Here is a 17,130-nt window from a genome sequence, read left to right as displayed (position 1 = left end):
TCACCAACCAGGAGGACCGCTCTGGTAATCGCTGAAGGACTTCAGTAACTCACTGTTACCGACCGTGCTTCCAAAGATGGGTAATATTACCCCCCCTTATCTCTAATTTTTTATCTTTTTACTTATATTGATTCCTATTGTTGTTGTTAACCTGTTGCGCAATGTTTTATTTGCTTTCCAGCCTGTATTACAGTCTCCCTTGAGGCCGCAAGCTGCTTGTTTATTGGGCCACTTGGGGGGCTCATGTAATGGCCACAGCCACCGCCCTTCCACAGCTCAGGCCCATGGACTGAGCCTCCCTCGTCAGAGCCCACCCCATGATACAGTTACAAGACTTCTTTCCCCTGACCCTCTTTTCCTCTCCCTACCCCTCTCTACTAACTTCTACCTATGTTCTTCATTCCCCTCCTCCCGTATTTTCCCTCTTTTCCTCTCTCCTTCCGCTCCCCATAGCATACATCTTGCCAATACGTGAGGGGCGAGCGGCCTGCTGGGAGATATTATGGGAAGTTAAACCTCATGTGGAAAAAAAGTGACGTTCACTGTGTGTATTTTGTTTTTCGTTAACCAAAATCCTGCTTTTATACCGTTTATTTTATACAGCTTAGAATATTTGCAGTTCACATTTACCTTACTAGTACCTATGTTATTGGATGACCTACAATGTTCTGGTGACTCCTGTATGGTTGACACTGTACACACCAAGAGGCTCCATCGCAAGCCTCCTGTACAATACATTGTATATCTTCAGTCATGTCTTCTTCAACCGATGGGAGTCACCTGAAGGTTATTTCGTGGAATGTTAAGGGGCTCCGCTCTCCAAGTAAACGCATGTCTCTTCTTTGACATTTGCGGCGTCTCCGGGGAGATGTGGCTTTGCTTCAGGAGACACACCTGTCTGCAGATGACTTAACGCCTCCAAAAAATGTGGGTAGGATGTGTATTTGGTTCACCGGCAGTAGGCCGTACAGCGGTAGTAGCTATTCTTGTACACAAAAACCTACGTCACTCGGTCAAAGAAGTCAGGGCTGATTCCATCGGCCGCAAAATAACCCTACATATGACATTAGGCGACAAAGCACTTGCTGTGACCAACATATAGGCTCCCAACTCGCCTGACACCGCCTTCTTTCAAGACATGGTACAGTGGGTGCTTACTGCACCTGAGATGTTACATCTAGTGGGTGGGGACTTTATCATGTCACCACTAGCAGATCACACATATCGCCCAACGCACAGGTCACGTACCGTTACCCCCCACACGCCAGATTCCACTCCTTTAGCGCAATCAGTCGGTTCCATGCAGTTCGTTGACATCTGGCGCTTAATGCACCCAACGGATCGAGAATATACCTTTTTTTTCACCCCCACATAACACCTTTTCCCGCATAGACTATTTTTTTACCTCCCCAGCTCTAATCTCTGCAATAACTGCCTCAGACATTAATGATGCCAGAATATCGGACCACAGCCCTATTGCGGTCTACATTAATCAGGCTAAACCCTCCACCCCTTCCCCTACATGGCGTTTCCCTTCGTATCTCGCGGATAGTAAAGACTTCCGACACGTACTATATGAAGCCTGGGAAGAATATATCTCCACAAACGGAGCTCACCTTTCCAACCCAAACCTCTTTTTGGGAAGCCGGTAAAGCCTTCCTCCGGGGTAAAATCATCTCGTACACCGTCCAGTTCAAAAAACGTACCCGCCAACAATATAGGCAAGCAAGCGAAGCTCTTCGCTTGGCCCATGAGAAGCTAACACTAAACCGTACCCCTGATAACATAGAATGGCGGCAAGCCAAGTGCGCTTTTGATCTATGGGCAGAACACCACGAAGCTGCTAAAACTTCATACTCTACTCTTCATTTTCACAAGTTTGGTAACAAAGCAGGCAGGCTGTTGGCCAAATTATGTTCAGGACCAAGACGTCCTACTCACATCTCTACCATGAGAAATGCAACCGGCTCACTGGTTACCTCGCCTGCCGAAATTAGCAAAATACTTGAAGAGTACTATACTGAATTATATCGAGCTGACCCAACCGATCAACTCACGGCCTAAGCTTTGCTAGCCAAGATACATCTGCCCAGGCTTCAAACTGCACACTTGGAGGCCCTCAATGCTCCTATTACGGTAGAAGACATCCGCCATACGGTTAAATCCATGGCATCTGCCAAAGCTCCAGGCCCCGACGGGTACACGGCAGAATTTTTCAAATTAACTACTGACTTTATACCAGACACCCGGAAACATGTGTATGCTGCCATGTGGGAAGGAGGCCCCTATCTTCCCACAGGGACGCAGGCTCATATCAAATTGATCTCCAAGAAAGGTAAAGATCCCCTACTCCCAGGCTTGTATCGTCCAATCTCATTAATTAATGTCAATTTAAAAATCCTGTCTAAAATAGTTGCATCACGTTTAGCTCTCCTACTTCCATCCCTATTACACCCAGCCCAATCAGGTTTTGTTTCTGGACGCTCAGCTACCCTAAACATTTGCAAAGTCCTAATGGCTTTAGAATACGCCAAAACACACCCCGACCGAGACGTCGCTATCATGTCCCTCGACGCGGAAAAAGCCTTTGACAACATCGGCTTCACCTGGCTTTTCACTGTAATGGAACGATTCGACTTTTCGGGTCAGATTATACGATTTTTATTACAAATGTATGCCTCCCCAACGGCACGTCTTGTCACCCCGGATTTTGTTTCTGACACAATCCCCTTAGCAAAGGGAACACGACAGGATTGCCCCTTGTCCCCGTTATTGTTCAATCTTGCGCTTGTACCATTATCCAGAATACTCAATTCATCTGAGGGGGTTAGTGGCATCACTATGGGTAATCAAACTCTCCGCTCTGCCCTGTTTGCGGACGACATATTATTTTCTACCGATCCCATATCAGACTTTGACAGACTCAAGCATCTCTTTGCGGCCTTTCGACCCTGCTCTGGCTTCCGTATAAACTTTGATAAGAGTGAAGTGTTGGCATTACACCCACGCCTATCTAATAAATGGAAACACCTATCCCCGCTGGCCATGGCATCTCAACATATTACCTACTTAGGTATTCGTATTGGACGGGAACCATCTTCTCTATATTCACTTAATTACCCCCCCCTTGATAACTAAATTTGTTAAGGAGTTGGAGGCGTGGGGGGCCCTCCCCCTCTCGCTTTTTGGGAGATGTCACCTTTTTAAAATGGTGTCATTTGCGCGCTTGCTTTACTCAATGCAGACCATACCTCTCTTACTAAGTCACTCGGATATACAAAAAATCCAGAGAGCATTAACAGCTTTCTTATGGTCTCGCAAAAAAACACACATTGCGCTTCAAAAACTGTGTCTCCCGAAGAGCGAGGGAGGGGCGGGACTCCCCAATATAAGTTTCTATAACCTAGCATGTTTACTTAGACAGGGCTTAGATTGGTTGACTGGAGGATCTAAATACTCCAATTTTGCACTAGAAGAATCTATGGCGTCCCCGTAGGATCTTTCAGCCATTCACTACTCTAATCCTAATAAACTGCCTTCCCACCTCAAAACAAGTGTACTTTTCAGGGACACTGTTATCACATGGAGAGAGGTCAGGAAAATACTTGGACTGCCATCGAGCATCTCCCGCCACTTAAAAATACAAGGAAACCCTATGTTTTTACCATCCACTTTACATAAAGCTTTCAACCAATGGAAAACCAGGGGTCTAACGAACATAACCTCCCTATACCAAGACAAAATAGGTAAACTCAAACCATACCAAATGCTAGCTCGGGAATTCTCACTACCACAAACGCATATTTTCTTTTATCACCAACTTGCTGACTATCTGAGATCTTGTTATGGGTCGAAGTCCGATCCTTTTCAACCTTCTTTCATCGACAATATACTTCAGAGCAAAGATTATTCTATCTCCAGTAATTACTCTCATCTCATACAACACCGAACGTGGAAATACGGCCTTAAACCATTCCAAAAATGGTCTCACTTATTGGGCGACGTCGACTTGCCGGAAAAAATCCTTGAGGGTTACAGGAATATATGCAAACTTACAACATCGGAAACATGGCGTGAAACGCAGTTTAAAATCATTCACAGAGCATGCTTCCCATTTCGCTTCAACAAAGATGATCCATCTCAAGCACAATGTCCCTGGTGCTCAACGGCCCGTCCCACACTGCTTCACCGGCTCTGGGAATGCACTGCCATCACCAGTTTCTGGAATGCTGTGATAGCCTACAATAACAAAATCAATAAAACGCGGATAACTAAGGACTGTCTCCTATGCCTGTTCAGTATACCACCATCATCTTCCTCCTCTTCTGCAATGGACCTACAACATATAACACATTGGGCCCATATATGTCTACTAGTTGCCCGTAGGACCATTATGTCCCATTGGATCACAGCAACACCTCCTAATCTACCGGCGCTCAAAAAAGCCATGATGTCACTTTTTTACCTGGAGAGATTGGACACCCCTCGACTTTTAAATCACCGTAGGACCTTTACAACCTCATAATGCTCCTTGACATCCACTGTGTTCATTTATCTCACCCCAGATTTACCAGTAGCATCTAGCTCAAATGTTGTAAGCAGACCATAATGTAGGTTATCCAGATAGACGTAGCTCCACTCCTTAAGGTACAAAGGTATAAGTTAGAGCCTATCAGGCATGTTATGGTTGTAAGACCTTGATAAGATGGTAAATGTGAATTGCTGACCCCCTCTCCCCCCCACCCACGTTCCCCCTACCTATGTTTAGGTGTAAATTTACTTTGCAGCCTAGTGCTTCTATATGTTCATGCTTTACAATTGTTATGTACTCTGACTTATACAACTGTTTATTGTAAAAACTCAATAAATATTTTTCAAAAAAAAAATTGCATTCCTTGCATTAAGGTAAAAAATGTTTAGGTGTCAGAATCCCCCCCCCCCCCATTTTTTTTATTTACCTTTACAAACCCTTTAAGAAAATGCAACGTGTTATATTGCTGATGGTGCCCCTCAAAGTAGAAGTGAAAAGCATATCCCTGTGTCCAAGAGCATGGGGTGCAGGCTTGTCCAATAGGGCTAGTAAATGTGAAGAGGAAAGGATCGCCGCTACTCCCTGTGAGTGTACAGCTTGTATAACAGTGTAAACATGCTGCCCCCTCAAAATAACTCAACACACAGCCATTAATGTCTAAACCCCTGGCAACAAAAGTGAGTACACCCCTAAGTGAAAATGTCCAAATTGGGCCCAATTAGCCATTTTCCCTCCCCGGTGTTACAAGGTCTCAGGTGTGAATGGGGAGCAGGTGTGTTAAATTTGGTGTTATCGCTCTCTCATACCAGTCAGCCCGTCAGTGCTCAGACCATATTATATATATGAAATTGGTCTGCATAGCTGTCATCCCAGAAGGAAGCCTCTTCTAAAGATGATGCACAAGAGAGCCCGCAAACTAAGCAGACTAAAGACATGGATTACTGGAACCATGTCACATGGTCTGATGAGACCAAGATAAACTTATTTGGTTCAGATGGTGTCAAGCATGTCTGGAGGTAACCAGGTGAAGAGTACAAAGACAAGTGTGTCTTGCCTACAGTCAAGCATGGTGGTGGGAGTGTCATGGTCTGGGGCTGCATGAGTGCTGCCAGCACTGGGGAGCTACAGTTCATTGTTCATTAATGCCAACATGTACTGTGACAAACTAAAGCAGAGCATCATCCCCTCCCTTTGGAGACTGGGCTGCAGGGCAGTATTCCAACATAACGACCCCAAACACATCTCCAAGACGACCACTGCCTTGCTAAAGAAGCTGAGGGTAAATGTGATGGACTGGCCAAGCATGTCTCCAGACCTAAACCCTATTAAGCATCTGTGGGGCATCCTCAAATGGAAGGTGGAGGAGCGCAAGGTCTCAAACATCCATCAGCTCTGTGATGTCGTCATGGAGGAGTGGAAGAGGACTCCAGTGTCAACTAGGGTTGCCACCTCATCCCCATTAAACACGAACACATATGAATTACACAGGTTCTGAGTCTAATTTAATGCAGATAAGGCATTGAGTGAGTTTAATTACCAATTTAATCAGCTACCTGTGTAATTAATATGTGTTCAGTTTTAAAGGGATGAGGTGGAAAACTTAGTGGCAACCTGTGAAGCTCTGGAGAACGCCATGCCCAAGACGGTTAAGGCAGTGCTGGGAAATAATGGCGGCCACACAAAATATTGACACTATGGCCCCAATTTGGACATTTTCACTTAGGGGTGTACTCACTTTTGTTGCCAGTGGTTTAGACATTAATGGCTGTGTGTTGAGTTATTTTGAGGGGAGAGCAAATTTACATTGTTATACAAGCTGTACACTAACTAGTTTACATTGTAGCAAAGTGTCATTTCTTCAGTGTTGTCACAGGAAAAGATATAATAAAATATTTACAAAAATGTGAGGGGTGTATCAGCATTAATAGAATAAAAACAAATTGATACGATTGAATTGCTGTTTCATTAGACCTTTACAGAATCACGCCAAATTCATTAGTTATTTTGATTATTTTTTTCTTCAGACATTCGGATGCATACATATGTCCGAAAGATGCAAAATTCGGTCGAATTTTGATAAGTTATGAAACTAATTGCACATGCCTAGTATGCACATAACTTCCAAAATCACACAGTTTGTATAGTTATTGATGCATACTTGGGACAACCAAATGATCTTTCAAGATCTAGGGGTACTGCACCTTCATCTCCTGTGCACTTACAGTGCATATCCAATAATAAGCAGTGTTCCTGCACAATGAAAAAGATGTCATCTGTCTCCATGAAAAACTTGTATCCCAAAATACTTTAACAGTGTCAAGTATTCAAGTATGGCTTCAATTTATGTGAGTTAAAAGAATGTATGAAGACAAAAACACTCACAGAGCCAGATCGCTATAAGCCGATGTCACAGGTGAAATACTTACTGGAAGGAGAAGCGCAGGCAGGACTAGAAAGTTCCACTGGCCCCCACCCCTTCATATTGCAGGCAGAAACACGAACATAGTATTCTTTACCCTACAAAAATATTAACATACGTTAGTATTATAAGCAAACATGACATTCAGTATTCCTGAAATGTATATTTTTCAGCTGAAGACAATCAAACTGACACTCTTATTGCTTGGTAGCAAATAAAACTGAAAACTGAAATTCAGTTATCAATGAACAAAATCCCTAATCCATCCCTATCACTAGAGCAAGAAAATTATATTCTCATCAACCTGTGAGATAAGAAGTTTAAGGCCAGGTTCACATATGAGCGGCCGCGGGTTTGTGCCTGGGGTCCAATGAACGTCTGTTCAGCAGTTCAGGTGCGATTCGGGTCCAAATTTTTGCCTGAACTCACACCTGAACCGGACCCAAACACGCACAGGACCCTTTTGCAATCTTCTTCGCTGTCATGCTGGACTTGTGTGAAATGGCTCCATTCAGAGTCGGTCACACTCACCTGTCCTGCGAATTGGATGTGGGGAAAACCGCTTCCAATTTGCATATATGTGAATCCAGCCTAATACCTTTTTGGCGGGCAGTGATTCAAATCTGTAGCCCCTTTAAGAGCTGTGGGTACCACTGGTACCTGACACTTCTAGGTGTGCCGCATACCTGGTCTACTGCTGGGAGCTGTGGTTCCTCCTGCCAACTGCTGCATCACTACAGGACACCATAGTTAGTAACCACAACAATCACAAGTGTCAGATACCAATGGCAATTATGTTCCTTCAAGAAAGTGAAATTTGACATGACACATGTGGGAAAGGTAAGTAATAAACATATTTTCTTACTGTGTGCTTGTAAATTCACTCTCTTACTTGTTGATTGATATAAACGAACAGGCCAGAACTTTAATTCAATTGTCAAGAGCCACAGCACAAAGGATTACTCCGCTGCTCCCAAAAATGAGTAAATAGTCCCCTCTCTGTCCCCAGCCCCTTTTGTTGAACTGATGGGTTCTTGGGAACCTTTATTTAATTGCTGGGAGTTACAGCCCTTAGGATTAATGTGCATGCACACAAAGGTATTTCAAGAGACCCCTTTTTTTTTGCCCCCTGCTGAATGTTTGGTGCCTGGTACAGGAGCGTTGGCTCTACCACCCTACCATCAGCTCTGGGCACTTCACATCTTTAGACATGCAGATTGTCAATTGTTAATAATGAGAGTACATGTGATCTAGGTTACACAAGGGAACATCAGCTTTGTATTTGTGGAAAGAAATAATTCGACACAAAATAATTTTTTGGCAGTGCTGCCATTTGCTATATTGATTAATCTGAAGAGTTAATTTTAGAAAAACTTCATCTTAACTGCAGTGTGGTCTGCTTGGAAATTTAGGACCCGGATGCACGGGGGTATCTACCACAAGGCAAACAAGGCATTTGCCTTGGGCAGTATTTTTCAGGGGGACAGCACCGTCCCCAAGCAGAAGGGACACTACAAGCAGTGGTGTCACTGCGGGGGTGCGGACCGCACCCGGGTGACACCAGCCAGAGGGGTGACACTAGGGGTGGCCACGGACTGACCGTTCGGTGACAGGGGAGCAAAGTGGAAACAGGAGGCGACAGTGGCTGCAGCCTCCAATCCCAGAAGTCCCAGGCTGTGATCGTGCCTAGGCAGCCTCGCTACACAAAGCTGGTAAAAAAGGAACCGTCGGGCTGCTGGAAGATGCGAGTTCGGTGTAGGATTTATTTTGGGGGGATGGGAAAACCTCCTGTTGTAGTATGGGAGGGATCCCCCCTCTCTCTCAACCTCCCCTCTCTCTCTCCTTCCACCTCTTTTCCCCCTTCCTCTCCCCCCCCCCTCTTTTTCTCTCGCCCTCCCTCTATTCCTATGCCTCTCTCAAATAGGAAGAGGTGGAGCCTAAAGAGAAAGGGGTAAGGTTTACAGATGAAGGGGTGACTCTTAAACAGGAAGGGGTGGAACAAATTTAGATGGACGGTTCTCCCGATTTTAGTCTTGCCTAGGGCAGCACAAAACCAAAATACACCACTGCCTGGCAGCACTGTAATACATTCCTGGATCTCAAGCCTGGTTGGACAAAATTATATGTCACACATCTGTCTTTCAAACATGCACGTATTTAGCTCCCATGGTAGCTCTTGTTTTAGTAGCTTTAAAGCAGAACTAAACATTTAAAGTAAAACGTTACTGTGAGTAAGTGCTGCAAAGTCTCTTCTGCCAAAAAACATTCTGCTCCCGCAAATTTTTTCTTTTCTATGTTCACAGTACAATGCATGCGCTGGGCAATGTACACTCCAGGTGCATTACTGGTATCTGAAACAAGCCGAGGATGGAGCCAGGTGCTCAGGACAATGTAACTATTATGTGCATGCACAGGAGTTAAATCATCAGAAGCTGTTTAACTGTCAATGAGGGACATTGGGGGACCTAGAAGAATAGCAGGATAAGATGGCGGCAGGAGATTGAGCAGAGATTGGGAGCCTGGATTGGTCAGTGCTGGAGGCGGGCCCTCATGTAGATAAGTGTGCCATAATATGAGCGTATGCTTCGCATACTAATACATTATGGCAAGTCCCAACAGTTCTGCTTTAATAATACCTACAATAAAGAATTAATGCAGCTTTACATTAAAGGGAAATTCACCCTCTTTATCTGTCCTGTTTACAGTTACCACTGAAAGTGAAAGTACAAGGTAAAAGAAAATCCCAAATTTTGGATAGACATTAGAACAGTAATAGAGGGGAAATCTTCCAATGGGTACACTAGATCTGGTGAAACTAAGATTTTCTCACTTTAGAAAGATTTTCTCTCATTTCCTGTTTGACTATGGCACAGGAAGTAAAAGGGAACTCCTCCCCTTTTTGCCTTTAGTTACACTTTAACTTTTTAAAAAGCAGTCAATACCCTTCAGGTGATAAGGTTGGAAGTAATATATTTTTTCCTTGTCAAAAGAAGTTTATTGAGTATACAATGTTATAAAGATACATAAAGTAAGTTTACAAGGATCTATAAAGTAAGCTCATTGTTTTACAGTAGGGTTTATATAGGTAAATATCATGAAATTTCAAATATTAAACATTGGGTTCACGTAAACCTAAATTAAAGATATATATCATTTCCTTAGTTACTTTTGTAGGTATTTAAATGATTTATACCTACTATACATAAGAAGTAATATATTTTTTAAATAAATAAATGTGCAGCACTCTGTTTTATGATATCTCATCTAACCAAAAAATCTTGTTGTATATGTACAAACATAAAATCATTTTCACAAATAAGATGAAATAATTTTATGTTTGTTCATATACCGTGAGAATTTTTGGTTATGTGAGATAGCACGAAAAAGTAGCGCTGCACTTTTTTTTTTTTAATATACAGTATTATTTCCAACTAGAAGGTGGCATTTAAAGCTTCTTTCACATGCTGATCAGATTAACAGTGTCTTAAAAGTTCACATAAAACAAATAGCCATGAATAGAGTTGTAAATGAGATCACCATAATGTCAATCTGTTACTGCAATCTACCATTTTTACGTAGCAATTGGCTGTAACCTATGCAGTTGGTTACTAGGTTGAGAATAACACTCCCATTTTTCAACTTCCAGATAACGTTTGCAATATCTCCTTCTTACTAGTTATTCATACTCTCACATGGCCAGAAGTAAAATTGATGGACCTTGGGAGCAGGTCTTTTATCAGAAGGTAAACAGTGCAATCCTAGTACCTTTTGTTATATTAGTTTAGCATTGGCCCTCCCCATAAAGACCCCCAAGAGTTCCACTGTCTAGTATTATATAAACAATATCTGAGTCTTCAGGTATGAGTGGAATTCATTAAGTTTAAATATTTACCATAACGAGGCCTGTGATGGTACATTTCAAAGACTGTAGATGATCCACAATGATTTCACCATTCAAAGGGGAGAAGTCTGATGAGATGCTCCACTCAACTGAAACAAAAAGAGAATATTAAGATAAAAAGTCAAGCAAGTCATTTGTAACAAAAAAAAAATTGCAGAAACAGTTACTTTTACTTTTTTTAGTTACAGTTACTTACTGTCTTTCTGGTACAAAATGTGTCATCTTGTCAATGATATGCAACCACAAATGAAGCAGTTCCCTGTATCACAATCTGTTGTCTGTATCAGTCTCGCAGGATTGCTAATTCTTATATGGCCCCCTAGGGCAGTGATGTTTTGAAACTACATTTCCCATGATGCTCATGCACTCTGCAATGTAGTTGAGCATCATGGGCAATGTAGTTCCACAACATCTGGGGTGCCAAGGTTTGCCATCAGGGCCCTAGGGGGTCCGATCTTCACCCACCACAGTGGGCCCTGCCACAGGGACTCAACTTTCCAGCTAAGGATCATTGCTTTGGACCTGTATAGTACCCTACTGGTTCACAGGCCAATATATAATTGTACAGGGTCCAGTGCCCAGCAACATTACTGGCCTCCTCTGGTCTGCATGTCCAGAGTAGGGCCCAGGAACCAATTCTCAGTAGGGAGGAATCCATAGGAAAATAGATCTGGAAAACCCCTACTAACCATGGATAGAATAATTGAAAAGCTAGCTACTTTTTTGTACAAAGACTGCACAGACATGACCATCTCTAAGACACTTGAAGAAAAACTGAAGCCTTACCTAATGGGGATGGTTTATGCCTGGGAGGGGACCTGTCTTGTTTTTGTGCCAGTGTCCAATCAACTGAATGTGGTAGGATAACTTATATTATCACAGGGCTTGGCAAATTTGCTTTGAATCTAGGAGCCAGCTAAAAAAGTTAGGAGCCAGTTGTAACTAACAAAGCCGCTTCTGTAATGTAGCCCTTATGTGTATCTTTACAGATGCATTACACAGGTCTATACACAGAGTATACATGGAGGTGTCGGTATGTGAAGTAGAAAATAAAATCTTCAAGAGCACATTTTTTTTTTTTTTTTTAGATGTTAACCACTTGCCTACAGGGAATTTTCACCCTCTTCCTGCCCAGGCCAATTTCCAGCTTTCAGTGCTGTCACACTTTGAATGGCAATTGCGCGGTCATGCGTCACTGTATCCAAATTAAATTTGTATAATTTTTTTTGGAGACAGCTAGAGCTTTCTTTTAGTGGTATTTAATCACCACTGGGGATTTTATTTTTTGCTAAACAAAAAAAAACAAAAACATTTTTTTCAAATTTTTAATTTTTGTTAAAATTTTTTGCAAATAAGTAATCTTTCTTCTTCACTGATGTGCTCTAAAGGGGCGGCACTGATGGGACACTGATAGGCGGCACTGATGAGGAGACACTGATGGGCAGCACTGATGAGGAGACACTGATGTGCAGCACTGATGACAGGCCACACTAATAATCAGTGCACTGATTAGAAGTGTAAATGTGCCTATCAGAATTGTCAGCTACCAGCTCTCCTTTCCTCACACTGAGACAGCTCATGAGGAAAATACTGACAATAACCGGCAAGTCTGTTTACAATGTGATCCTCTGTGATTGGCCCTTTACTCGATCTGTGATGAGCTGTGTCTGAAAGATGCAGCAATCAGAGTGCGCTCGATGCGTGCCCTGGGGGCATGCATGGGAATGGGGTGCTGATCAATAGACGCCCTCCCATAACGGAGTGGGCGGTCGGCAACCAGCTGCCCAGCACCCGGAACTGCATGTCCGGGGCACCAGGCAATAGAAATTGCTCGTCCTTGGGAATGGGCTGACAATAAAAATTGCTCACGCCTGGGAATGGGCTGACAACAGCTCAGGCACCAGGATTCAATTTCTAGTCGCCATAGCGACCTGGGATTTGTCGACTCCTGCTGTATCATATTGGATATGGAAATGCTCTGTGTCCCATGAAGTACGATAAAGAAATACCTTATTTCATTACTTATTAACCTTATTTTTTTTAACAATAAAGTTTATTAAGTTTTCACAACAGAGGTACGAATTAAACAAGGATTAGCATTCAAAACAGCAAGACCAGACCCTGCATATAATAATGTAGTTCCAAGAAAAAAACAAGGCACTACAGCTGATGTACATGCCATGGATTCTTTTGCATATATTATGAATAACTCTTCCATTTTATGAGCCGAGTTCCACTGCCCATACCCACAGATGTTACAAGGGTGGGTATATCACAAAGGCTGGACAGTACATAACTCGTATAGATGTCAAGAACTGGGGGGGCCTGAATAGGGGATGACAAGAGGAAGCACAAAAAGGTAGGAAAAAGACGGAGGACCCATGGCCGAACACCTGCCAGAGATCCCAGCAAGCATCTCAACCTCAGATGTGGTATGTGGATGAGGTATTACAGAAATGACTGCAGTTTTGACGGTGTGCAAAAGTCAATCCAGGCAAACCATTTATTTCCTTCCTTTATGGTGCTATTGCCCATAGAAGATCTTGGCACTTAGAGGCACCTTTTTGCAATCCTAAATAAAGTGGCATTCCAGTCAAACTCTAACTAAGCCTAAATCTACTCATACCCCCAATCTAAGACTATTCTATCTACCCTGTGAAAGAAAAGATGTCTATGCTTATCTATTCTGAAGCCGCTTTGGTCAAGTCACATGACTGGCAGTTTGTATAGAGGAGGGACAGCTGCCAACAGCTGCCACATATAAGCCTATAGGAGACTTTATCGCCCAGGCTCTGCGGTCTTTGTTGCTGTCTCTCATCAACACTGAAGCCGGTGCTGGAAGCCGGTCATGTGACTAGACTGGAGCAGCTTCAGAATAGGCAAGTATAGACATTTTTCTTTTACAGGGTAGATAGAAAAGGGTTAAAATAGGGGTGGGAGAAGATTTAGGCTTAGTTAGGATATGACTGGAATTCCACTTTAAGTATTTCCTAACAGTACAAACTGTCTCTAATACATCTTTCAGGGTTGCTAACCTGGTTTTATTAGCAGGAAAAGCCTTTTTTCAGCAAAATAAAATATTGCCCTACCACTATCTCATTTTCCATGCTGCCAATATGTAATGTAGGCTTTTTTCTTCACACATTATTGCACACCCTGTAGTTAGGCCTTCTCTGGAAAAATGAACTGGAACCTTTTTATCCAAATGCAGTGCTCCACACAGTAATGCTTTATAATGCATTTTGGTGCCAGTCAAAATAATTTGCATTGCAGTGAATGGCACCTCAACACATGTAAGCAAGGTAATGTGTGAATATACAAGAAAAAGCACAGGCACCCTCTAAATGTAGCTGTATGAGGGTTTATTACAATGAAATCAGAACTACTCATAAATGTAGTATTTATTCAGGCATGTACAGTAGCTCTAGCACTGTGGGATGGTCCTTGGTAGCACAATCCAGGGGGGTCCACAAGGGGACGGGGTCATCTGTCCAGTGGCTCGGATGGTCGGTGCCGGTAGATTCTGGAGCTTCCTAGTCTGTGGAATGCACTTGGTCAGGCAGGGAGATGACCTCACTTCCTGGACACAGCTGGAGGATGATTAATGAACCCTGGCGCATTTGCGGAACATGCTTTCCTTCAGACGGCCTGAACAAGCGCATGTTCCGCAAACGCGTTGCCAATGATTACTTGTCCTCTAGCTGTGTCCAGCAAGTGACATAATATATCTCCACCCAACTACGGACTAGGAAGCGCCGGAATCCACAGGTGCTGACCATCCAAGCCACCGGACAGATGACCCCGTCTACTTGTAGACCCTCTTGGACTGTGTCAAAAACCATCCTGCACTCCTAGAGCTACTGTACATGCCTGAATCTATACTACATTTGTGAGTAGTTCTGATTTTATTGTAATAAACCCTCATCATACAGCTACACTAAGAAGGCACCTGTGCTTTTTCTTGCGTTTTTCTCTGAGCTGCTTCTTCCTTCTTCACGGAGCTGCCTCAGTTAATTGTACCCGGATTTTTTTACGGGCGTTAGTGGTTTAATGGACTCTGGTTTATGAGCCATTTTGTACATATCATCAATCTTAATATTGTTCATGTTTTGGTTTCTCTTTTACTTGGTGTCTATTTGCATGTTTAGTGCTCACTTTGTGCCAATGATCACCCTCTCTTCTTGTACAAATGGTGTGAATATAGCCTAATGCTTTAAGCTTCAGATTCAGCAAATATCAAGAACACCAATCACTTCTCAAGGTGATAATTCTACAGCTAAATGGAAGCTTTCCTTTAAAGCAAAATCTATTCTTTCTATTACAGATAATGCTAGCATTTATTTTTAACAGTATAATTCTGGCCACAAAATAGACAAAACATATTAAAGTAGTTAAGCCACTACTATAAAAACCTCCCATCCCCACTGTAACATAACAATATGTGTCCCTGTGCCCGCGTAATATAAAAAATATGCTGATCTGTACCTATATCAGAGTGGCTCCCGGCGCTCACATGATTTCTCGGCTCTCTCCTCTGCCCGGCTTGACAGCTATAGTGGGCAGCTCCGAGCACTCCAGATGATGTCAGCTGGGGAGCGGGGAAAGAGAGGAGAGAGAGAGAGCGCCGAGGAGTCACGTGAGCGCTGGAAGCTGCTCTGATATAGATACAGATCTGCATTTTTTTTATATAACACAAGCACAGGGACACATATTGTTATGTTACAGAGGGGATGGGAGGATTTTATAGTAGTTATGAGAGCAGCAGGAGGGGAGGGGGCGGACACTGACACGAGTAGACAGGCAGGGAGGGGGGGAGAGGACGACAAAAAAGGACAGAGTAGGGCTGCGGATGATGAAGGCAAGTAAACTGACCACGGTGTCAGGGTTCAGCAGCCATGATATACCATGGTCAATTTACAGGGAGGAGAGTATAGCCAGGCAGGATGAGCCAGGTTTTTAGGTGATAGAAGGGGCCAAATTACACAGCACAAGCACTGTGTTGTAAAACATGCTTTAAAGTGAACAGGATCTTTTTTTTTTTTTTTAAGTTTAAGGAACACTTTAAGGTAGGCATAAATAATGTGCTAACAGCAGTGAGAGTTAAGAATACCTGACCCATTAAACTTCCCTAAACTTCAAACGATAACAGATACTTTGTGATATATGTATTATAGCTCAATTATGTTCAGATTATTCAGCATCAAAATGTACTCTTATTATGGTGTTGGCTTAGGTACGGCATAACAGATTTTCATGCAAGGTTGTGAATGTGAATTTTTACACAGCAGTTGATACAAAATTAGAAAACATAGGAAAGGAACCTTGGATTTTAAAAATAAGCAATCATTACTTCACTCATTAAAACAGTTTAGGTGCATTGGACCCAAAAACAAACAAGTCATACATTGTAGCTTACCAAGCCTTAAAAGTGGTGGCGGCATTAGTTCTAATATTGGCTTTTTTCACCCTCGTGATCCAGCCGTGATCTTACAGCGCCCCCACTCTGTATGGAAGGAGCAATAAAAACACCTTTGGACAGCAGCATTGTCAATCTGGGGGGAGGGTAATGTTAGATGCTCTGGCAAAATGATATGGACTTGGCAGACAAAGAGAGAGAGAGATAGCATCCCTGCTGCTTTTGGGCACAGCACTGGTTTGAGATTGGCCACAGGTAAGTATTTTAAGGGGGGCGGGGATCAAAACATGAAAGGTTTTTTATCTTAATGAAGAGACTATTAAGATAAAAAAAAGGGGCCATTTCACACCAAACACAGTTGGATGCAGTTGAATGCATTTTGAAGTGCACTCCAACTGCATAGACCAGGCATGTCCAAAGTCCAGCCTGCGTTCCTGTTTTGAACAGCCTGCCTGGTTATTTGGACATATATATCTTTTGTGGCCCCCAACGATCTCCCAGCGCTAAGGCCACAAAAGATAAATATATGCTGGCTGCCTTGGAGGGGACAGGGAGGAGGCGGGACGAGTGCCGCACACACACAGGAGTATTTCCTATTTCTTGTATTTCCTGTTTACACGACAGCCTCTGTAATAGAAAGTCCCATCTCCTGCGCTGCCATTGGACGACTGTTCTGTCCACCATAGGTGGCGGGACATTCTATTAAAGAGGCCGCCGAGAAAACAGGAGTTTTTCCTGTATGTAATCTTTTGGCGTTTGTCCCATCCCCTCCCTGTTCCCTCCAAGGCTGCAGATGGATGGGCATTAATCAGGCTGCACTGATGGCAATGATGAGTCTGCATTCCTGGCAATGGTGGGTGCTG

At 43.1% G+C, this 17,130-nt stretch overlaps 1 protein-coding gene across 1 annotated transcript in view; it reads right to left on the bottom strand.

Annotated features, from left to right (window-relative positions):
- ANKFN1 (ankyrin repeat and fibronectin type III domain containing 1) overlaps positions 1-17,130 on the bottom strand; it is a 602,151-nt gene that overhangs the window by 257,865 nt on the left and 327,156 nt on the right. The window contains exons 6-7 of the mRNA XM_073606641.1: positions 10,843-10,940; positions 6,958-7,048 (exon numbers count right to left, since the gene is read on the bottom strand). Of these exons, the coding sequence (XP_073462742.1) occupies positions 6,958-7,048; positions 10,843-10,940 (189 nt within the window). The remainder of the gene's footprint in view (positions 1-6,957; positions 7,049-10,842; positions 10,941-17,130) is intronic.

This window comes from Aquarana catesbeiana, linkage group LG12, assembly GCF_042186555.1.
Source record: "Aquarana catesbeiana isolate 2022-GZ linkage group LG12, ASM4218655v1, whole genome shotgun sequence".
Classification (NCBI taxonomy): Eukaryota; Metazoa; Chordata; class Amphibia; order Anura; family Ranidae; genus Aquarana; species Aquarana catesbeiana.
The sequence above is the reverse complement of the archived record's forward strand: the minus strand, read 5'-3'. Positions and strand labels throughout refer to the sequence as shown.